General features: G+C 34.6%; 4 protein-coding genes and 1 long non-coding RNA gene across 9 annotated transcripts; 4 read left to right on the top strand and 1 right to left on the bottom strand.

Moving 5' to 3' along the window:
* Nucleotides 1-20: 20 nt before the first annotated feature.
* On the bottom strand, nt 21-2043 carry LOC109852166. The gene is made up of 4 exons (XR_002249973.1): nt 1957-2043; nt 1396-1432; nt 1163-1204; nt 21-947 (listed from the first exon to the last, which is right to left on the bottom strand). It is a non-coding gene; the product is annotated as an uncharacterized LOC109852166 (long non-coding RNA).
* A 187-nt stretch (nt 2044-2230) lies between these two features.
* LOC109852165 (transmembrane protein 47) lies at nt 2231-9965 on the top strand. Of its 3 annotated transcripts, none has more exons than XM_020423059.1 (8): nt 2231-2306; nt 2484-2576; nt 2658-2774; nt 3361-3440; nt 5150-5336; nt 5418-5567; nt 5674-5736; nt 5857-9965. In XM_020423059.1, the coding sequence occupies exons 4-8, from the start codon at nt 3390-3392 to the stop codon at nt 6063-6065; spliced, it is 660 nt and encodes a 219-aa protein (XP_020278648.1). In that variant the 5' UTR covers nt 2231-2306; nt 2484-2576; nt 2658-2774; nt 3361-3389; the 3' UTR covers nt 6066-9965. The 3 variants fall into 3 exon arrangements, with proteins under 3 accessions (XP_020278648.1, XP_020278647.1, XP_020278646.1); XM_020423058.1 differs by having other exon boundaries at nt 2273-2365; XM_020423057.1 differs by lacking the exons at nt 2231-2306; nt 2484-2576; nt 2658-2774; nt 3361-3440 and adding an exon at nt 4092-4854.
* Nucleotides 9966-11626: 1661 nt separating this feature from the next.
* On the top strand, nt 11627-17515 carry LOC109852183 (inner nuclear membrane protein Man1). The gene is made up of 11 exons (XM_020423106.1): nt 11627-12335; nt 12815-13428; nt 13628-13733; nt 13863-14083; nt 14836-15050; nt 15148-15273; nt 15372-15501; nt 15904-16171; nt 16304-16528; nt 16636-16820; nt 17031-17515. The coding sequence occupies exons 1-11, from the start codon at nt 12166-12168 to the stop codon at nt 17153-17155; spliced, it is 2385 nt and encodes a 794-aa protein (XP_020278695.1). The 5' UTR covers nt 11627-12165; the 3' UTR covers nt 17156-17515.
* Nucleotides 17516-18213: 698 nt separating this feature from the next.
* LOC109852172 lies at nt 18214-19960 on the top strand. Of its 3 annotated transcripts, XM_020423076.1 has the most exons (5): nt 18214-18467; nt 18731-18982; nt 19061-19177; nt 19258-19565; nt 19640-19960. In XM_020423076.1, the coding sequence occupies exons 1-4, from the start codon at nt 18400-18402 to the stop codon at nt 19532-19534; spliced, it is 714 nt and encodes a 237-aa protein (XP_020278665.1). In that variant the 5' UTR covers nt 18214-18399; the 3' UTR covers nt 19535-19565; nt 19640-19960. The 3 variants fall into 3 exon arrangements, with proteins under 3 accessions (XP_020278665.1, XP_020278666.1, XP_020278664.1); XM_020423077.1 differs by having other exon boundaries at nt 19064-19177; nt 19258-19960; XM_020423075.1 differs by having other exon boundaries at nt 19258-19960.
* Nucleotides 19961-21089: 1129 nt separating this feature from the next.
* On the top strand, nt 21090-22675 carry LOC109852171 (eukaryotic translation initiation factor 3 subunit H-like). The gene is made up of 2 exons (XM_020423074.1): nt 21090-21504; nt 21857-22675. The coding sequence occupies exons 1-2, from the start codon at nt 21242-21244 to the stop codon at nt 22602-22604; spliced, it is 1011 nt and encodes a 336-aa protein (XP_020278663.1). The 5' UTR covers nt 21090-21241; the 3' UTR covers nt 22605-22675.
* The last annotated feature ends 310 nt before the right edge of the window (nt 22676-22985 follow it).

The following is a 22985-nucleotide window of genomic DNA, read 5'->3' as shown; positions in this document are numbered from 1 at the left end:
TATATATATATATATATATATGATATTTTTAAAGTATATTATTAATATAGTTTTATGTACTTGACACACATACGCAATTATCACGAGAATCGAATTGTTTTTTGGAACTTGTGCGTTCCGCGTAATCTCATTATGGTTGAATCGAAATCACTTACACATAATTGGAATCTTGCGCAATGTATTGTGAATAATTACACATGGGCTAACCATGTAAACGTAATAACGTTAAAAAAAAACCCAAATAAAGAGCATAATTTTTTTAACAAAATTTATTGAAGTTTATAATGCATGTGAGATTCAGTTTATAGTCGTTTCATTAACTTATAAATAATTTATTGTATGCGATAATATCCGCATTGCTATCATCATCAACAAAAGAAAACATAATAATTGACCGATACAATGATAAACTTATTTTTACTGAAGTAAAACATATATATCAAATATTTTGTATTTTGTCAAACGCGTCGTTTAGAATTTCATGTTTTACTAATTCATCTTAACACATTTGTAGTTTTATAATGCTAACATGCATAATATAAACATTTGTCAATTTACGAAACATTGCTTAAAAAGAAAAAGGAAGGAAAAGAAAACAGAATGAAAAAAAAACTATTAGAGATAATAAATGTGCCGTATCCTTTACTTGTGCATTTTATTGTTGCCACTCAACTACATTTTTTTTTTTAATTTATAATAAATTGTTTATTTTTTCTAATCTGTTTTCTATTTTATTTACTTTATGTAAAAACATTAACACAAACGTCACCCACTCTGATGCTAAAAATTTCTACATAAATATTTAAATCAATAGATCGTATTTAATTGGATTGCAATTCTTGTAATGTCTATTAGATTCATCTACACATACACTTACGCACGTATCAGTTTCCGCTATTAAATTTTACCTGTACAGAGTTCCGTATACAAAAACATTTCCGCAGATCCTGCAAAAGAACAAAAAGTCTCAAAAAATCAAGTCAGCTAAATTTTCTATATATGTTACACAAAAAATTTTCACTTCAGCTGGTAGTGCATGTAAAGATGTAATCAGGGTAAGATAAAAACACTTTTATCTTGTCTCTTACGTAAATATTTTCATCATTTAAGTGTACAAAATCTGTGATTTCTATATAATAAAAGCAATATTAACTTTTCTTACTTGTGCTTGTTCCCGATGAAGGTTGATATTTATTTCGCCACTCTATAAAAGAGAGAATGCATAATTAAATTTAAATGATAAAATATTATCTCGATAAGTATAATATAAAATAAAGCTCAGTTGGTAGTGCATGTAAAAATAATCAGAGGATAGTTTTTTTTATTCTCATAAGCAAAAGATATCATCCTGTTATTTAATGTGTAACATCCTTGTATATAATAAATAGTTCTCACCACAATATTTAGTTATCTCATTTTGGCGTGGATAAATCTGAAAACAAGTGATACATAAACTTTAAAAGTTATGTTTCAATTCTGTCTTAACAAGCATAAATAACAAAGAGATACTCCAGTTGGTAGTGCATGTTAGAATAATCATGTTCTCAGAATGATAAACAGTTCATCACTTTGTTCAAATTCACAGATAAAAGCATTTAATTTTTATACGTAGATAGCCGCGTGCCCAAAGTTAAAACACGTGGTCATTTTTTTTAAATTTCTTATTTAGATAAAATAATGATAAGAAATACAACATGACTCAAAATGAAATTTCATTGTTAATACATATGTTGAAGTAAAATAAACGATCGCGTGGATTTATGTGGATTAGACGATAAATTTTGTGCCAATGGCCACATGTTCATCTTTTGAAATCGATATACAAAGTTTTTCTGTATTACATTAATTTTTGTAGTGTAAATATCATTGATACCACGAGAAAAATCTAATCGATTATATATATTAAGGATTTGTGCTTGTAAAATGTTCAATATATCGCATTGTGAATTTTCTTACCTTTTATCGCGTATACAAACTATAGGTATACGTACATGTCGTACCACCAGCACGGTACACAATAAACTTAACTCTCGAACTCTCGAGTTGCGAAGCCATTGCGAAGCCAAGCAACGTTCACGGATTTAGCGCCATCTGAACTTCTCTCTTATTCTCTCCTCTTTTTTTCTTCTCTTTTGCTCTCTTTCTTAGTCCGTTGCTGTATTAATGAATACTGGCCATAAATAGCTACTCTCTGAAGCGTCGAAGGTTTCTTTATTATGCGCGCTAGGTGGCACTGAATAGCGTCGACTTGATCTTCAAGAAGAGAGTCGCGTTGGAGTTTGCTTCTTCCTTCTCTGGCCATATGGGTGGGTAGGCGTATTGTATTTACTTGGCGCATAAAAAAAACCAAGCCACACCAAAAAGAGTAAAGATTTAATAACACATATTATTATATATATATATATATATTAAAAGTAATCTTGCGGTATAGTCTGTTAAAAACTTTGATCGGAAATTATATTTTGTACTTGTCTTTTTCGCAGCTGAGACTTTGATAAATTTTTTGTTTTCTCAACAAAAAAGTATTAACGAAGAAGTGATGTGTTCGAGATCGTGATGCAAAAGAAAGACAATTAGTGCGTACAATCGTCATAACGTTATCGTTATTTTATGCTCATTAAAGGGTTTATTGTCAATTGATTGTGAAAATTTAACAGGACTCGCATCTGTATTGCCAGAGAATCTTCGCAATAAATTTCTTTGAAAATCGACACTATATACGATCGAACAATTGACTCATACGATGGGACAAAGCAAGGTTTCCGCTTAACAAGGTAGTAATGCGATATTTGCATTTAATTTTTTTATACAGAAATAAAACGAGAATTTCGATGACTTCAACTGAAATCTTGCTCATTTTGCTTTTGATGCACAAAAGGTTATATTTAGATGAGTATAATTGTGTGTTTCAACTTCTGTGTATATACGCATAAGATATTGTACTTTATTTTACTAAATTGTTATTTGACTACTGTGTTTTTAATTATTAATTTGTTAGAAATTGAAAACCGCGATATAATGTATCGTTAAAAAATGTGTAATTACATTTCTCTCTATAAATGTAAAAATTGTTATTGAATTTAATTTTACTGAACCAAGAACAAATGTTTTTCCTGTATCTTTTTAAAAATCTACACACAAAAGTATATCTATATATAAAATATTTTGTTTCTTTACATTTACATTTAAGTTTAATTACAGATTTGTGTTTTACAGAAATATTATTTTGTTGCCGACCACATGTGTTTTTTTTTTTAAATAAAACAAATTTATTTTTGTTTCTCTTGGTCAACAGTGTAACTTTTTTTTTATGTTAATAATTCTTTTGGTTAACAATTTTTTTATTTCTGTTTATTACAGATAATCCAAAATAAAAACAAAAATACATAATGCCTCAGACAACTACTATTGAAATTCTTACTATAACCAGACCACTTAAGGTAAGCCAGCAGCTTCAATTTCACACATTATGTATTCCCTCCCTTTCTCTGGATTAAAATCAGAATTTAATCATTTCTCAATCTCTCTGTGTTTATATAGCAAAAGTTTTATCATATAATAAATTTGTATATATTATATAACAAATCAATAAATTTCATAACAAGTTTATATAATTCACAATTATATTATATCAAATGTATATCAGTCTTCTAACATATATAATAAAAAATAGTACATTAAAGAAATAATTATCTCGATGTTTGAGAAACAAATAACAAAGTTGTTGTTTTGTAATTTGTCAAAAGTCATAGATAAAAATTATTATTGGAGTTACGTTCGGGAAGCGCGTTATCCGCGCTATTGAATCATTCTATCTTTTATTACTCACTAGATGTAAAGCAAAGAAGATTAAAATGACGCGGTGTAACGCAGATAGCGCGCTCCTTGAAACGTAGTCTCAGAGAAGAATATTGGATAAAAGAAAAAAGAAATTGATAAGAAGTCGAGAAAGAGGAGTTGCAATCGCGGAGAAAGAGATTGAAATAATAAAAAAAGAAAAAAGAAAAAAAAAGAGGGAAAGACGAAGAAAGTGGAAGAACCGCGAGAGATTTCTACTCGTGCGCACTGCGCCGCGACCTTTAATAGGGCACTGACGGGCGCAGCCTCCCTGGAACCCAGTATCCGATTTGCCTTCGTCCTAATCCCCAGTCACGAAGAATCTGTGTTTGCGATCTGTGCTTTTCGTGCTCCCTCACCCTCCACCCCCATTTCTCTGTCTTCTCTTTTCTGTGTGTCTCTTTTTTTTCTCGCGTTCAGAGAGCGCGCATAGAAATAGAATTCGTTCGTCGACAATCCGGACGCGATTCAAACAACACACACTGCCATTGATCTGTGATCCGTTTGCTCCGAAAAAAAAAAGCAGCTCGAGCGCGCGCCGCATAGGGGGTTGCCCTTGTCCGATAATGTTGCGGGCCACAGCGCTCTGGAGAGCCATTGACCCGCGTTAATCATCCCCCGTTTCTCTCTTCCCCTTTGCGGTATGCGAATTCGCGATCGTCGCGCAAAACCCTCAACCCCGTTGTTGTCCGACGCGCGTGTTGTTTTGCCGATCCGCGGAAGATTTGCGATTCCGTTTTCTTGGCGCATCGCCGCGGTGGTTCGCGGGTGAAAAAAAAAAAAAAAAAGAAAAAACAGTGCTGGTGGTGTGTGGACGTGATGTTTCGCGAGCAACGTCGCTTCGCACCGATGAAAGCGTCGTCGCCGGTTGTTCGTCATTAAGGGAAACACGCAGAAACGAGTGGCTATACAGAATTACGGAAATATTTCCTCAGTGTCGTCAGACATCTCTCAGAAAGTAAAATGATTATGTACACGGTCGCCGAGGATCACATGGGCGATAACGAGATCGCGCAGGTATCGTTCGCGAAAAAAAAAAAAGAAAAAATCCTCTCTCGACGAAAAATTAAATACAATTAACACTCAAAAAAATTCAATGACAACCAAACGCTCTGATTGATTGTTTTTGCATTACAATCTATATTTTATTAGCGTTTTGGCTTTTTTTGTTTGTATTAAATTCAGAGCCATTGAATCTTTTTGTAATTTATTACCACGCGACAAATTAAAATTTTATCTACTTGTTCACGAGTGAGTGTGTGAAAATTTGATCATCGCAGATTGTCTTTACATCGCACCTACGTTTTTATAGGTGATCGCATTTATATGCGGGATCATAGTGGTGCTGTTGATGATAATGGGGTTAGCGTCAACGGACTGGCTGATGGCCCTCGGGTGGAGACAGGGCTTGTTCACCCACTGTATCGAGGAAGGCGCTCCGACTCCTCTTCCCTTCAACATACCAAACCCTCCAGGATGTTACCCAGCGAGAGATAGTGGTATTTAGTTAATTGTTTACTTCTATGTGTTACTACGAAACTGGAACTTACTTGGCAATTTGTTTTGATCTTTTTTTACAGGTTACATAAAAGCAGCCGCGGTTCTGTGCATAATGTGTCTTGTGACGGACTTAATCGCGACGGGTTTCACTGCTCTGGGACTGCGAGCGCAGGATCACAGAAAAAAACAGAAATATTACAGAATCGCGGTAATTTGCATGGGTATCGCATGTAAGTGTATCACGTACTTACTTATTACTGTTTTTTATACTTGTTTTCTTTTCGGTTCTCAATTTTTTTTTTATGTAATTGAATGCGTCTGATTGTGTGTTTTCAGTGGTGTCCCTTTTGACAGCGCTGATTGTATATCCCATATGCTTTGCGGCCGAGTTAAATCTTGGTAACACAGTTTTAACAATTGAAAATCAATTTTATATAATCTACACATATATTGTTTGACTCTCAATTAAGGTTAAACAGAGAAGAAATAACTAGTATATATGTATATATTATTTAATAGGAAATCGAACCAATTGGGAATTCGGCTGGGCGTATGGCGTCGGTTGGGGCGCGGTTATCTTTCTCGTTGGGGGAGCAGTATTGTTGCTATGCGAGAAGGAAAACGAAGAAATTTATTACAAAGAGAAGAAGACTGTACGCGATGACATAGGAAGTGGTGGCTCGATGATTGGCCATCATGGTGGACGAGGTGGAACGCAGCTAGCCTAGTGGCATTGCTCCCTGCCCGATGTTGTTCTCTAGGTGATTTAGTTTATCACAATTCCGCTCTCACAGTCTGACACACACAGTTTGCGCATACGAGACGACATACGAAATATCGGAATATCAACGTCCATAAAAATGGTTTTATCGGTAGATAATGGTATTTTGGCTAAAACGCGAAGAAAAACTACTTTTGCAGATTCTTCGACCGATTTATAGTATATGTAAGAATTTCTTTTTTTTTTTTTTTTGAGTACGTGAATGCGAATAAATATGAATGTCCGAATTCTTTATGATTTAACTTTTACAAAACGTAAAGATAAAATATCTTGTATCGTGTATGTAAAATTTTCATATCACATTTTTGATCCCAGTAGGTGTAAATCGATTTTTTTTTATTCAAAATTGATCGAAGAGTCTGCAAATGAAATTGCTTGGAGAAGAAATATCTGGAATCCGTTTAATTACATTAATGTTGTATTCCAATTATATTATCGGTTTGATGTAGGACATATACAATGTGACATGTCATTAAAGAAATAATTATTTCGATATTTTTATATATTTTTTTTTTTTTTTACTATTTGTTACTTAGCGATCATTACTCTTTTATACTGACAATTTCGGGACCATTATTAACTTGAGTCATTTCGTACATTTTGCATGATCTCGAACAATTTTATATACACACATTGTACGTTTTTTTTTTTTTTTTTTTTTATTGTAATTTATGCTGCAATTCTCGGCAAATTGTAAGATAACTCGCAAATTGGTCTCGTAAAATTCTCGTACAATCTTGGAAGTGCATTTCTATGCGTCTTATGATCGCGCAAATAACTTACGATTTCTCAAAAAATCTGTAAAATTGTAATGCAACCTCTTGCAATCGTCTTGTAAGCCAAAAAATTTCATAATTTTACAATTGTACATTTGCTTGGAATTACAGCAATTAGAATCGGAAAGTTCAACTGTACAATGTAACATTTGTATTTAGTAGGATATTTATATATATAACTTCTATATTTCCATTTCTAAAAAACAGAGATAGACAATTTTAGAGAATTTCAAGTTTCTTTCAAATACCAACACTCACACACTCACAACTTTGCACAAATTACTTGGATTTAAATTGTTTTTAGTGTAATTTAATTAAACTTTACATATTTCTTTGTAATAAATCCAAAATTAGATATAATTGAAAGCCAAATGGAGAGATTCTGTTATTAAAAAAAAAAACAACTTTCTTCGAGTTCAAGCGCGTTGTTTTAAACAGTATTTCAAGTTTGAGGCTTTAAATAAACTTAGTGAAAGAATTACCAAAAAAAAGAATAGCGCCCGATTAAATTTTGTAAACATTTGATCTAAGAAATTAATTTGTAAAAATAAAAGTATACAAGTACTCGGGATACGCTATCTAGCACATATATATATATATATATACATATATATATATATGTAGCATAATTATATCTAATTTTTTTACTTCTCTACGAATAAATAATGCGTAGAGAAGTGTGTGCGTATTTTGTTTTTATTTCTCGCAATTCATTTCTTTCTGTAATCATTCTTTTTCAATCCTCGCCCAGCGAACTCCGGGTCTTTAGATTTTTCATTCATTCGTCGTCCGAGGATTAAACATATCTGTTACTTCTGGTGTTCTATCAATAAAAATTGATTACTACACAGATTGTCCCAAGAATAATATGACAGATCGGATTGGAGATATAATACTCGAAGGTTTTCTTAAGCAAAACAACCAAAAAGAATACAGACATATATAAATGTAACATTAAATGTAGAACTTTAAAACAAAGATTATGATTTCAAAATGGTAAAACTAGGAGAATTTATTAATAGTTTAACTGCCGATTTCTTCATATCTTCCGATAGCTGTCCTCCTTGATTAAAGATATACTTTATCTTTTAGATAAAGTTATCGAAAACTCATTTAGAGGTGAAGAAATTAGGCATAAAACAAGTTATTGAGAAATATAGTAAATATTATAAAAAATCAAAAGAGACTTCAAGAGAGGAAATTACAGAGAGAAATTTATGTTTTTATCGATAAAAAAGAAAAATATAGTAATATACACACAACACATTTCTCACGTGCAATGTGAGATTTGATAACGTAAATCTGAGAATTTGCCGAAAATGTTTGATCTTATTTCATCAAATCTATTTAAAAATTCGCTAACAGTACCACTTCCGTCCGAACAGTCGCGCGACTCGTCTCATCTAGGACAATCTGTATTTTTGCAATCGGAACTTTTGAACGTTCGAATAATAAGAGAAACTCAGTAAAAAAAATTTTGTTTTCTCACTCTCCCGCAAGTGAGATTTCACAGCTTCAAAGAAAACAACACACATATGTAAATCCACATGTATAAGATTTGTCATAAAAAAAGTCTTTTGAGAATTTATATTTGAAGCTTCACTTTTTTTTTATTCCACAGAACACTCGCGTGCGCGAAAAAATTTACTTCCGAGTATTCTGTTTTATAAAACTACGGAAGCTTGTACATCTTTTTTTTTTTTTTTTCCCCAATTGCCTTAGTCACGTCTTGTTGATTCTTCCAATCAAATCTTATCGAAAACTGTCAGATGTGTTACTGTCTTCTTGCGTCGAACTTTCTGTAAATGTAATGTACATACCATAGATACTAGTAATTTATTTGTTTGTTTTTGTTGTGCACACACTCACACTCATCCTTATTTTTTCTTACTTTTTTCCTTTGTTCTTTTTCTCTCCTTTTCTTTCACTTTTCATACATATACAATCCCACTTATATTACTATATGCATATTACATAAAAAGTATATATATATATATTTATACACACCAAAATCTGCAAATATTTTATTGCGTGTCATAAATCTTTGATATGCGTAACGTGAGAGCATACCATGCGGAAAGAAAATAAATTTACTTTTAATATATGATTTCTTTGTTTTTGACAAATCCAAAAGCCAAATTTAGTTTTAATTTTTACAAATTTACCGCTGCAAAGAAACGGTTATAAATTGTCTCACTGATTTGTAACAATCAGAGATATCTGTATCTGTAATAATATCTGTAATAATATTGCAGACTGAACCGCGCTTTCTTTTTACAAATAATTTATTATTTGAATATTACTCTGACAAAGAGAAATGAATATAAAAGTCTTAGTTTTCTCGAGTTTTTTTTTCCTTTATAAGTGGTTTGTTACTCGTTAATTGAACGGAAAATACGAATACGCGTTGCTATACTGAAAAAAAAAAAAAAAAAAGACAATTCGCGACTGAAGTTTACGATTGATTTGCCACGATTGTTGTGTACCGTATGCCAACTGTCATCCTCTCGTATCTTGTATTGTACTTCATTCATTACGAATATCAGAGAAGAATAAGTTAATTGTATAGCACCCCAGTATGTGTATCGAAAAGAATATGGACCTCTTCTGCAGCGTAAAAAAGCAATCAGAGTCCCCGAACGTATCGAAAAAAAAAAAAGGTTTTTGCATCGAGAAGCAAAGCGTGTAGCAGCGTTTGTTAGCGAATGTCTTATTACCTCATGTATCCATGTTTAAGTTTAATTAACAAAGCACAAAATGTTTAAGTGTGGGATTGAACAGAGGCAGCTCGGGCAGATGTTATTTATTGCGTTGTTTGCATTTAGAGACGTGTACGTATATGTGTATATATAGATATAATATTTTATAAAAAAAAAGTACCATAGTAGTTTTTAGAGTGAGCCTTATACACTTGCAGATATTAAACGGTCCGATGCAACCACACGCGGTATACTCTACGTTGACGAATTGAATTCTCCTATACAGTCGGATTAACATCAACGCGCAGTTACAGTTGTTGCGATGCAATTTCTATATATGCTTTTTTTTCTAAAAAAAAAAAAAAAAAAAAACAGAAGGAATATTTGAAAGCACGTGTTTGTTGAATTTTGAGAATATTTTCACTCGACACGGTTAATAAAACGAGAGAAACTCGAAAGACTATTGCGAATTGAGTACAATATGTAATTGTTAAACGTATTTCCGCTTACGTAGGAGATTTTCTAATTCTTTTAACCGCTTATATATACATATATATATATAAGCATATATATATACATATATATATATATTATATATATATTTATATAAATAAAATTGTTTAGCGTGCATAGTACTTTTTATCACATAAAGAAGTAATCTTGCGGAGTAATCTTCCTATAAGGAATTCTAGTAAGGGAAATTATACATAAATACAGAGAGTATATATATATATATATGTAACAAAAATTTGTGATTTCTATATATTATGTGCACGTATATAAACACACAAGACAATCTGTTGCGGCGGTCTTTTGTGTATGCTGACTATAATGTAATGTTATTCTGTCGGCTTGTTTGCAGACGAGAGAAGACACGCGTGTCCGTCATATAGAGAGAAAAAAAAAATATATATATATATATATATATATAAATAATTGTCAGAATAAAAATCGACTGTGTCTCTCTCTCTCTCTCTCTATCTCTTTCTCTTTTTCTCTACAATGAAACATATCTCTCTAAGCACATTTTTTACTAAACCGAAAAACAAATCAATAGATTAAGTATACTTAAGATTTTCGAAAATCAGTTTCGAAATAAAGTTAAATGATTTATATGTAAGAGTTTTAATGTATATCGGATCTTTGTCACGTCGACGTTTGCAAATTGGCGACAGAACCGAGATGCGTGGTTGCGCCATTTTTTTTGTTTTTTTTTTTACCTTATTGAAAGACAATTCTTGGTCGTATACGCAGCGATCTCTCTGTAACGAGCATAAATAATTTAAGAGATATATCATCGCTTTCTATTTATTATATTATACATGATTGTTTAGAAATATGCATTTTTTCTCTCAGCAGCAGCACTTTGTACAATACTTTCTACTCTCTTATATATACATATCGCACTTACCATGAAAAGTATATCGATTGCATCTCTAAGTATGAATGCTAATATAATATAAATTAACGTATTATATTAATAAATTATCGTATTATTTGTGCGCCATATTCTAATGTTAAACGTAATTGTACAAAGAAACACAATACGTATACAATATAATGTTTTAAAGGTATAACACTGTATATGAATATTTTGTACACATATATATATACAGAAATGTTCCTTTTTGAACGTCCGCTAATTACACGACTTTCTTATGAAACAATTGAATTGACCAAATCCTACTTTCCGCTCTAATTTCTTGCTTGACAAAAAGTTTTTAAAATTTTTTACTTTTGTTATATAAACGAACAAACTAAACTTTTTTATTTGGAGTTGATACTCTAAATAATAATTTTGAGTTGTGGAATTTTGCTTTTCTTTTTTCAGAATTTTTTTACGGACTTTTTATATAAATGTAAAAACGCTCTCAGAAATTCAGGAACAGAATAAATGTGAGAAGAGACACCACAGAACGAAGTACGAGAGGATCAAAGTATGCGCGTTTTTTCAAAACTCCCGCGTAGACGAGCGTGATAACGAACAAATGCGGCCTGTGGCGTCCTCTGGAGTCGTTGAAAAGCAATTCAACCAAACAACCTCGAGCAGCCCGCGCCGTAAAGTGCCGCGACATCACACAATCGCATTGATACACCACGCACAATTGGACGCATGTCTTGCATATTCGCGTGATCTCGACCGTTAGAAAATTGCGCCATTTTTTTTTTTTTTTTCAGTTACTCGAGTTGGTTAATTGAATTCTTTTTGGGGAAAAGCGAGGCCGCGTGATCGAGTGCGCGGAAGTCCGACGGCGGTGTGTGTCGTTTGATGCGAGTCTCAGCGGTCTCTCGCCGAACTTACCGAGATAGGACAACGCGGAGGGGACTAACCGTCCACGTGCGCGATCCGGAAAACGAGGCGGCGAGAGATTTTCATTTTGTCGGAAGGTGCGGGGGATTGATCATCGATCAAAATAAACGGCGACGTTACCGACCGTCTCTCGCTGTGGAAGCGTGTTGTACCGTGTTGTAAGCTGACAAAATAAGACTCTTGCGTCTCAAGACCGAGTTGGGTTTTTTGATCCTGGAACTTGTTGTTGGCGCGCGATTGACTCCGGCGCGGGGAACCAAAATGTCGGTGGACACGCTGAGCGATGCCGAACTGCGAACGAGGTTGATGGAGTACGGGTACCCGGTGGGACCGGTGACACAAACGACCCGCAAGATACTCCAGAAGAAGCTCAAACACCTCGAAGAGACACGCGGGGGTAACAGCGGCTCCCGGCACTCGTTGGCCGCAAGGTAACAAGAGCTTTTTCTCTCGGGAAGACGATGTTTTTTTTTTTTGTTTTTTTTGTTTTCGCGCATCTCGTGTATTTGTTTTTCTTCTCTCGGAGCGAGATGGTTACATATCGGTAATAATCCTAGAAAGGGGAAAGTCACGCACACAAGTAAAAAATTTAACCGGTACGATTTATACATCGAGTTTGCGTGCACGGCAAATCGTTCTTCTTATTTACAAGGCAAATGAAACGCGAAGCGTGTGATTTAAAGTGATCTATATCGCGTGCCTGTGGCATCTTGTTTTCGAGAGAGTTTTATAAAGAATTTATGAGAACTTAGAGATATTTGTTTTACTTTTCTTTAAGTAATTGCACATTTTATAGATATATATATATATGTATACTTATATATATATATTTATATGTATATGTATGTAGAACACTTGTATATATCTTTGTGTATTTTATATCATATAGTTTTTGTTATTTGCGTATTAGATACAGCAGTGATGACACAGATGATGACATAGGCACAACCGTTGTTAAGAAGAAGAAGAATGCAAACTTACGCAGACAGACATTGGCAAATCCAATGCCTCCGCCTACAATTATTCCATCTGATGGGACCGTGCCAGGACCGAAGAATTCTATCAAGAAGGATCAGACACCACCACCACCGCGCATAGAATTCAAAGAACCTCCTAACACAATAGACATCGACAACACAAATGTAACGTCTTCGACAACTCGCGTGACCCAGAAGACCGCGCAGAACAAATACGTCAAAACCCAACGATCGACCTACAAATCTGATGGCTTAGAAACCGGATCAGATTCCGATGCGGTAGAGGACAACGAAAACACATACTCGCGATCTTATTACAAGTACCTGTCCAATCCGACTAGCAAACTGTACGATTCGCGAGTATACGATCGAAATGCTTTCGATCATGATGAAATATCGAAAACCAACAAACCAACAATTCATGTGAGCACCAAGGATAACACGAGCCAGAGAGATCTTCTTGCGAATTACGATACTCCGTTTTTGTCCGAGTTTACGAGACGACTTAGCGCACGATCCTTTGGAAGCTCAACAACACCGATAAAAAGTAAGTATATTTTTTAAATATTTTTCGATCGCAATAAAACTTTTTATATTGAAATTAAAAAACTGAACTTTAACTTTACCGTCTATTCAATTTTATTCAAAATTATGGCGAAATATATGTATAGTTCTGCCAGTATAATTATTGTTTAAAAGATTGATTTATAATTCGTGAATATATTTTGGAAATTTGTACATTTAAGGTCCAACATATCCATCGTCGCCCAGCTTACCGGAGGTAAAAGAAAGGGATTCAAACGGTCATTTTTCTTCGTTCAGGACTATGTATTCACCATCGAGTCAGCCAAGGTACATATATATATACATATATATATATATATATATATACACACACACACACACACACACACACACACACACAATGATTATATCTAAAAAATTTCAACTCGTAATAAAATCGACAATTCTCCTGTTTAGCACAAGACACAGTGTGTCGTCCGTCGATCGAGTTCCGGATATTATCAGTAGAGCGCCTTACAGACCGTCGACAACGAACGCGAACAGAGAAGATGTACGGAACAATCAGAACATCGTGTCGATGGTTCTCCCAGCGGTGGTCGCTCTGTTTTTCGTAGTCCTCGCAATAATTTATCTGGGACTTGGCGGAAAAACTGAGACGCTTCCGTCACTATCATCTGGTAGGTATGCAGAGACAAATTAAATTTCTCTTCCAGAAGAACAAACACACACAAATTCTCTCTAATAGACGTGAAAATTGTCTATCGTTAAATAAAAAACAAAAGGCTAAGTGCATAATAATTTATGTTCTTGATCTTTTATATATATATATAGAGAGATGTAATACTAATTATTACTAACATTCAATCTCTCGTTTATTTTAATGAAATTTAAAAATACAATTTTAACACGCACATAAAGAATAATCTTTTAAATATGTATTTTTCTTCCTCTATATATTTATGTACAATAAAATATCATATTTCTTGAATTAGTTTGGATATTTTATTTCCTTTTCCCGTACTTTAAAAAAAAAAAACATGTCTGTTTTTACACACTTCTATAACTATATTATTTACGAATACGCGTGCTTTGCTGTCGTCAAGTTTAATTGATTCAACTCGCAACTTAAAAGTTGCTTGAGTATATGATACACAAAGTATTTTTAATTTAATGAGAAATATCAAAGCAATAATCTTTTGTAATAATTTTGTTTATAAAACCACAATTTTGCTATTCTATTAAGTATTAATTTAAGTTTTAAGTAATTGCTGTTGTTGTATCAAAAATAAACTAATTTTATATTCTTTTATATTGATTTGACGGATCTGTCCAACTTTCTCAACTGCTGTTTTTTTAAGTTTTCTTTTAGTCCTTTGTGTGGAGTAATGAGTAATCTTGATTTATAGCCCCGTTGCATCTATATTTATAGATAACAATATACCACAATGTTTTACCGAGGGAGATCTTAAGACACCCGGAGTGAATTGCGTAATGAAGGAGAACGTGGAGTCCGTGTTGCAACTGTTGAAACTTCTTCAACGCGACCTGACGAAAAAGGCGGTGTCTAAGACATGCGAGAACCCGAACGAAAACTCGTATCTAATAGATGCGGAAATAACGGAGATGTATACGAGCGACAAAGTGGTGGGTTTTTGACGTTGTTTGTTGATGATAAATTTTGCATTTTTACATGAGAAACTGTGTGTTGTTGCTAATCTATGAGTTCATTTTTCTTCATCAGACAAGTCTTGAGGTGAAGGAGGATCTGCAGAGCGCACAATTCTTAGTTATTAAGAATCCCAGATGGGGTATTTCGCTTATCGATGTGAGCGGTGATAACGGAGCGATTGAGATATTAGATACTCTGGTAAATATATAACATATTTACATCGATATTTTTTTTTAACACGCAAGCGCGCCTTCATTGTTGAACTAAAAAAAAAAGAATGCGTTCAATTTTTGCAGGATAAATTATTTTCCGCCCGTCTGACCGGAAAAGTTGGAATGACAATTCTGAATCCCGAGTTGCCGATGCGGTGTCTCGTGAAGAACAAGCTTTTCGCTATCTTTTCCACAATGCTTATTGTGGCAATCGGTAAAGTTTTAACAGACTGTTTATTTGAGAACACTTGCTAATTCTCTTGCCGTTTTATATAAAAAAACTCTTGCGTGCATGTTTTGTAGTACCGTTAACACGATTGATTTTGTCTTGTGTTTTATCGTTTGTAATATCGTTTTTGTAATTTGTTGTAAATTGAATTTTTACTTTGCGCGCAACGCGAGAATTATTTCTATTAATTCTCTCAAATTACAGTATTTTAAAGTAAAAACAAATATTTTAAATAAAAATAAAATTGAATAAAGAAATACTTGTGTTAAAACAGCTGCTTGTAAAGTAGATAGATGCAGTGAGATATTGTAAATTGCATGTGTGTGTGTGTATATCAAAAAGAAGTCGCAACGAAAGATCTGTATAACGGATGCCGTGTGTCTTTAGTTTCGTTAATAGGTATCGGGATTTATAAGTCGTACCTTTGGTATCTAAAGTACAAGGAGAGCACGGAGAGAGAGGTGTTTAAACTCGTTAGTGAGATAATAAACATCGTCGAGACGCATCATCAAAATGCGTCCTCGCAAACCGGCACGCAGGAAAGTTTTCTCGCCATAAATCACGTGCGGGACAATCTCATCCCACCGAAGGATCGCAAAAGAATGGCCAGTCTCTGGGAGAAAGCGGTGAAATTTCTTGATGAAAATGAATCCAGGTAAAAAAAAAAAAGCTTCGCGTTACCGTTTATTACGATCAATTAATAAATTTACGCGTCCGCTGTGTAATGTTCGCGAACTTGCGAAAAGATATTTGGGATGCGATTGTTTTTTTTTTTTTATTTTCGCAGAATTCGAAGAGAGGTGCAACAAGTGGCGGGTGAAGAGTTTCACGTGTGGCGTTGGCTGCCAAATAACACTTTGAACAAATCGTCCGTGCAAAGCGCAAGCCCCCTGGGTAAGAAACCAAAGATCTGGCAAGGACAAGCGTTCGAAACGATGGAAGGATCGGTTAACAGTTTGACTTGTTCGCCGACACCTTGTTTAAAAATTAGACACATGTTTGATCCGGACATGTAAGTCGCATTACAAAATTTATACATAAATTTATGATTTTTAAGGTTAACCAAAAAAACAAAAAACAAAAAGGAGAATTGTATATAAATTGCTTACTGATGTGCAGTGAGACCGAAGACGATTGGGAGACCAGAGTTCAGGATGCGATTTTGGAAAAGTGCGGGGAGAACGTGAAGATACTCCATATTCGAGTGGACATCGGTAGTCGCGAAGGTTGCGTGTATATGAAGTGTATGTCGCAAGAAGACGCTGGCAAAGCTTATAGAGCGTTACACGGATGTTGGTTCGACGGTGATTATCACTTGTTCTTTGCAATTAATTCGATATTGTTGAAATTGGTAGTTGTTTCATCTTGAAAATTTGCGTGTTCGACCCGATGCAATCGTTCAATTTGCGTTCGATTTTACAAAAAAGTCTCCGACTTTTGTCGCAAATACCGAATACGCAAATGATGACTGAGACAGCCGAAGTGAATTTTTTCATCTGTTTTTTTTTTTCCAGGTAATTTAGTAACTGTGAAGTACCTGAGATTAGAACGTTATCACGAACGATTTCCGGACGCCGTCCGTTGTGTCACGCCTCTCAAGCCAAGTAACAATAAACGATTATCTATGCAGGCGCATTAACAGAGAGAGAGATTGCATTTCTCAGTTCAAACGTTCAAACCTAAAGCTGAGAGCTTCTTCTTGTGTGTCTTAAAATAGGACACGCAATTTAATTATCTGCTAATAACACAGATCCACGCAACTGTTTTATTTTTCTGTTCCAAGACGAAGTCGTACCACAAATATACATATTAAGATTTGAGAACATCTCTATTTCATGTAACGCAAGCATTTTCTCTTAAACTTTGGTAATCCTTGTGTATCATATATTTGTACTTTGTATCTGTTGTAAGGAAAAAAAAAACGAAAGGAGTATGCGTGTTTTTTAATGGTTAAGTAATAATAATATAATAATAATAATAAAATAATATATATATAATTATAATATTAATCGTATAAAAATAACACATTGATAATTCAAGTAATTTTAAAGAATATATTGTAAAACTCTATTTTATTCTTCTAAATTTTTTATAATTTTCAAGTAGCAATACACGTGCGTGTAACAATAACGTATATCGCATTCTCTATAGATTCATCCAGGACTGATGATCGTTTATTAATTACTCCGTCTAAATTAATCGCACGGAGAAATTAATCAAATCTTTCATTTCGTATGTGCGGAATGCCGGGAAATCGGACGTTCCGTCATTCCATAAAATTGCATATTATAAAATCCACGGTTGTTTAATTCTTCCGTGCGTTACACCCTTAGACAGATATATACATTTCATAATTTAATAATTTAACATATACAATATATACGTATATATAAATACTATTCACTGTTTTTTTTTTTTTAATGATATATAAGTTATTTTTTACCTTGTATATTGTAGAAATGTACAAAAAAACGCGTAAGACTAAAAATAATTTGTAAGAAACGCAAAATTGAAAATACAAATTGGACTGGAAACCAATTTTTATTCCAAGAACTGAGAAGAGAAAATAATAAATATATATATATATATATATATATATATATATATATATAAATAAAATAGAAAAAAAGATATGTGTGTTTTACAAAGAGTTGATATCTTTTAAATGTGGATTTTTTTAACTGGTGGCCGCGGCAGGCCGAGGGAGTGACCGAGAGCAACGAAGATAGACGTTCGAGAGTCGGTTGAGAGAGAGAGTGATAGTGAGAAGTGATAGCAGATAGCATGCAATGCATGCATGTGATGCAGACTTATTGAGAGACTTGGCAGACACGCTGTTATAAATCGGTTCAATGCGAAGTTAAAAAGTGACATTTATAATTAATGATGGTGCGGTCTTGCTGCATTTGCAAATCTGAACATGGTGTTCAAAGTGATGTTTCTTTCCATCGGTAAGTACAGTAGAAACTATCAATTTATAGAAATTTCTAGGTTAAGCATATCTTTAGCAAAGTAAATAATATTTATTTCTCATCTTTTGTTGATTTGATTGATAAAATAACAAAAGACGTAGCTTTTTGGTTTAAAGCAATACGTCTTTTTAAATACCTTCAAAAAAAAATATGTATGCAATATGTTAATTTTATATGTTAACATCTTATGTTTAATTTTTTATATGTGATAATATTTTTATATGTATGTTAATATATTTTAGTGTTCCTCAAAAAGACGAATTGAGAGAAAAGTGGATCAGTGTAATAGGACATCAAGTTACTAAAAACAGTTCTGTTTGCAGTAATCATTTCACAGACACTGACTTTAGATACAAGGTAATAAAAAATGTGCCAAAGAGATACTTAATGCCAGATGCTGTTCCCAGTGTACTTCATCCGGTACAACAGACAATGACGTTTACAATTAGTGAATCGTTGGATGAAGAGAATACCGAACAAGAAGTTGATAATGGGTAAATAAAAATGCACCTGATCTATTAACTTGATCCGTACTATTTGTTAAAATTGTAATAAAATATTACAATAATCAGCAGTGACACTAGTGATAAACATCCTAAATCGGAGGTTAATTCAAAACAATCCGCCAGTCCAGCAGCATTAATTGATGAAGATTCACCAATTAATGAAGATTATTTACCATTGGAAAGGTAACGTAAACAATTTGTTTGCTAATCTAATTTATTTCTTTACTTGTAATTTATGCATTTTGAATTATGCATTTTCATAGGAAAAACGAGAAGAAATCTGCAAATCCAATTGCAAAGCGTTTCTGCCATCCCCGATTTATTGGAGATCTTTGCCGTGAAGATTTTACTTCTCGCGAAAGTTGGGAAATGTTTGAAAAGTTTCGTAGATTAAATAAGATTAAGCTAAAGACTTTAAATCAAAAGGTGACGCGACTAAACAATAAGTTAGAATGCATGAGGAACTTACTGAGATACTTAGGAAAAAAGAAGATTCTGTCGAAAGAAGAAGCAGTAAACTCCTCGGAAGAAAGTATGTAAACAATGCGTGCGTCCAAAAGCATGATCGCTCACCGAGCGGCTAAGTAGCAATCGATTTAGATTTAAAGTAAGACCCGATCACGGTCGATTGCTACTTAGCCGCTCGGTAAGCGATTGTTTCTGGATGCGATCAATGGGGTTACGTGCAGGAAACTCAACAGTTGAGAGAGATCATTTGTGATAAGGGCACGGGGGTACCTCGCGCAGCGCGCGCGCGCTTTGCGCATATACTTGGCGCGAGGTACTACCGTGTGCCTCTTGATTTATATTTCGAGCGTGCAATTCGTTTTCTTCGTAAACAAATTCACACGCATCGATCCGTTTTAATGCTTTGCGTCACATAGTTGGAATTATTACAATTCATTAATTTTATCGAGTTACATCTTGCAAATGCGTCAATTATTAATAAAATAAGAATTAAACTAAGTTTCGGAGTATGTGTCAGATTATTTTGCACCTACCCTCGATCGTTTCTTTAATATATAAGTCGCTAGAGTTACTTCGCATGTTGTGAAATTTTTATCTGTGTTCTATGTACAATAAATCAAACGCAATCTTAAAATTTTCCAAGAATCACACACACACACACTTGCAAGAAATAATAAAAGATATCCAGAGTTATATATAATATATAAATATATATTATATATATATTTATAATATTATACTTTTATATTGTATTATATGTATTATATACATACTACAGTAATGTCACTGACCTCGGCCGCGCGACTTTGGCGGGGTCACTGACCTCAGCCGCGCGGCCTTGGCTGGGTCATTGACCTCGGCCGCGCGGCCTTGGCTGGGTCATTGACCTCGGCCGCGCGGCCTTGGCGGGGTCACTGACCTCGGCCGCGCGACTTTGGCGGGGTCACTGACCTCAGCCGCGCGGCCTTGGCTGGGTCATTGACCTCGGCCGCGCGGCCTTGGCGGGGTCATTGACCTCAGCCGCGCGGCCTTGGCGGGGTCACTGACCTCGGCCGCGCGGCCTTGGTGGGGGGGGGGTCACTGACCTCGGTCGCGTGGCCGCGGCGGGGTCACTGACTTCGGTCACGTGTTGTTTTTCCACTTCTCTTTCTCACTATTTTTTGAGTTTGATTTTCATGCGTTATTTCTGACATTTCTCATATGTGTATTATATGGTTTATAAGACGTATATACTATCTGTCATCGCGGTGACAGGTTGTGTTCACTGACAACACGTTAAATAAAAATAACAATAGCGTGCGCCTGTGTTGTGCTAGTCTACAAAAATGTGTGACATCCGAACAAAATATCTTTTCAAAAAAAGATTAAAAAAAGCGCCAAGTACGCGCGCAACTCGTATCTCTCTAAAAAAAGTATTACCTACTATAAAAATCTTCTCTACACACTACCTGTACTTGAAGAAGGTGTGAGATCATTTGGACTGGCGCACACATAGCACAGAATAGAACCGCACGCTGTGGACATAACGCGCCGACATGTCGCTCGTGGACGTGGCTGCGTAGTTTCAATGCGCACCACCTCCTGGATATGCGCTAGTTTACGGGGCGGAAAAGTGATTACACACACATTCTCTTACGGACCGCTCTCGAGCTTCTCTCTGATAGTTACGTATATGGTGACAGCATGGTGGTGATCTTTCTAACCCTTTAATGAGATTAGATTGATGCTCGCGTGGATTGTTGTTAGTTGAAATCGACGAAGAATCAAACTCAAGCGAAGATGGTGTCAAGAGCAACATCGAGAAGGATTCCCGAGGTGGAACCGCGAATAGATTATGTGCAATGCGACGGTCTGGTGGTGATGAAAATGGTAAAACATTGCCACGAAGAATCATCGAGTAACATGGAAGTCGCGCAAGGTGCTCTTCTTGGCTTGGTAGTGCAGAACCGCTTAGAGATAACAAATTGTTTTCCTTTTCCTAAGAACGATGAAATTATGGACGAGGAAGAATATCAGCTTGCCATGATGCGAAGACTGAGATGGTAAATATCTTGTAGAAAGTGGTGAAGCAACACATCAGGATGTTTGATAAAGTTGTCTTGTCTCTTAAAGTCTTCTTATTGTCGTTATTTCTGTTTCTCAAGCTTTAAGAAAAACAGGTTTCTTTTGTGATTTAATTATTCTTTTTTTTTTCATGAGAAAGTCACAACAAATTTTCTTGTCCCAAGCCATGAGACTCAGAGATAGCAACATCAAGAAAACTTAAAGGAGTTTAAATAACTCTCTATTAGTCATTATAGTGTTAAAGTGTTGCACATCATTCTAAATTATTTGATTTTGAAAGCAAGATTTGATTTGATTCTCAATGTTATTATTTAATTATTTCTCAAATAGGGTGAACGTTGATCATTTTCATGTTGGTTGGTATCAAAGCGCAGATGTTGGCAACTTCTTGAATCTGTCTCTTCTGGAGTCACAGTATCATTATCAAACTTCTATAGAAGAGTCAGTTGTTCTTATTTATGATACAGCAAAATCAGCCAGAGGTTTCTTAACACTCAAAGCTTATCGTCTAACTTCGCAAGCTATACAAATGTACAAGGAAAATGAATTTACTCCAGAAGCTTTGCGCACCTTAAAAATTGGATATGAAAGTCTTTTTGTGGAAATTCCGGTAGTGATAAAAAACAGTAACTTGACAAACATCATGATGTCTGAATTGGACGAAATGATTCCCGAAGAACAGGGTACCAAATATTTGGATCTGGGAACTGCTAGTGTATTAGAGAACCAGTTACGATGTTTGATGGATCGAGTGGATGAGCTGAATCAGGAAGCTATGAAGTTTAACAGATATCAGCAATTGGTAGTGCGACAACAGCAAGACAAAAATAGGTTATTGGCTAAAAGAGCACAAGAGAATGCGGCTAGAGCTGCGAAAGACGAACCACCTCTACCTGATGACGATATCAATAAACTGATGAGACCACTGCCAGTTCCACCAAGATTAAACCCAATGATTGTTGCTGGACAAATTAATACATACAGTGAACACATTTCCCAATTCTGTTCTCAAAGTTTAGCAAAATTGTACATTACTCAAAGCCTACAAAATGCAAAGGAAGCAAAGTCTTCCCATTAAAAAAACTATTGTGTTGTGAATATTGACAATAATTGAATATTTGCAATATTTACAACATTTAAAAACTAAAACCGATAAACACTTAACGAGAATAAAAAATAAAATGTACAAGTTTTCAAAAAAAAATAAATAAATTTTACTTTATATCTTTTTAAGTTGAGCATTAATAATTGATTAAAACAATGTATGCACTGTATTTTGTATAGCTTACATACTATCAAGGATCCGGACCGGACTGAAACCGAAACCGATAACCGGACCGTAACCGTTATTTTAGTCAAACCGAAACTGAAAACCGGCTCGAAATATTATGTAGACTAATGGACCGGAACCGTAACCGAACCGAAAACTATTTCCGATGTTTATTTCGGTTCGGATTTT

Source organism: Pseudomyrmex gracilis, unplaced genomic scaffold (assembly GCF_002006095.1).
Source record: "Pseudomyrmex gracilis isolate BER0280 unplaced genomic scaffold, ASM200609v1 scaffold_25, whole genome shotgun sequence".
Taxonomy (NCBI): domain Eukaryota; kingdom Metazoa; phylum Arthropoda; class Insecta; order Hymenoptera; family Formicidae; genus Pseudomyrmex; species Pseudomyrmex gracilis.
Note: the sequence above shows the minus strand (reverse complement) of the source record. Positions and strands in the feature narration are given on the sequence as shown.

What these genes read in the sequence shown, in the direction of transcription:
- LOC109852165 (XM_020423057.1), top strand. Translation starts at nt 4,801, where the DNA reads ATGATTATGTACACGGTCGCCGAGGATCACATGGGCGATAACGAGATC. An exon ending in TTACCCAGCGAGAGATAGTG is followed by an intron (nt 5,337 to 5,417) that starts GTATTTAGTTAA and finishes CTTTTTTTACAG; the next exon opens with GTTACATAAAAGCAGCCGCG. An exon ending in TGCGGCCGAGTTAAATCTTG is followed by an intron (nt 5,737 to 5,856) that starts GTAACACAGTTT and finishes ATTATTTAATAG; the next exon opens with GAAATCGAACCAATTGGGAA.
- LOC109852183 (XM_020423106.1), top strand. Translation starts at nt 12,166, where the DNA reads ATGTCGGTGGACACGCTGAGCGATGCCGAACTGCGAACGAGGTTGATG. An exon ending in CTCAACAACACCGATAAAAA is followed by an intron (nt 13,429 to 13,627) that starts GTAAGTATATTT and finishes TGTACATTTAAG; the next exon opens with GTCCAACATATCCATCGTCG. An exon ending in CACATGTTTGATCCGGACAT is followed by an intron (nt 16,529 to 16,635) that starts GTAAGTCGCATT and finishes ACTGATGTGCAG; the next exon opens with TGAGACCGAAGACGATTGGG.
- LOC109852171 (XM_020423074.1), top strand. Translation starts at nt 21,242, where the DNA reads ATGGTGTCAAGAGCAACATCGAGAAGGATTCCCGAGGTGGAACCGCGA. An exon ending in ATGATGCGAAGACTGAGATG is followed by an intron (nt 21,505 to 21,856) that starts GTAAATATCTTG and finishes TTTCTCAAATAG; the next exon opens with GGTGAACGTTGATCATTTTC.
- LOC109852172 (XM_020423076.1), top strand. Translation starts at nt 18,400, where the DNA reads ATGATGGTGCGGTCTTGCTGCATTTGCAAATCTGAACATGGTGTTCAA. An exon ending in AGTGATGTTTCTTTCCATCG is followed by an intron (nt 18,468 to 18,730) that starts GTAAGTACAGTA and finishes AATATATTTTAG; the next exon opens with TGTTCCTCAAAAAGACGAAT. An exon ending in GAACAAGAAGTTGATAATGG is followed by an intron (nt 18,983 to 19,060) that starts GTAAATAAAAAT and finishes TACAATAATCAG; the next exon opens with CAGTGACACTAGTGATAAAC.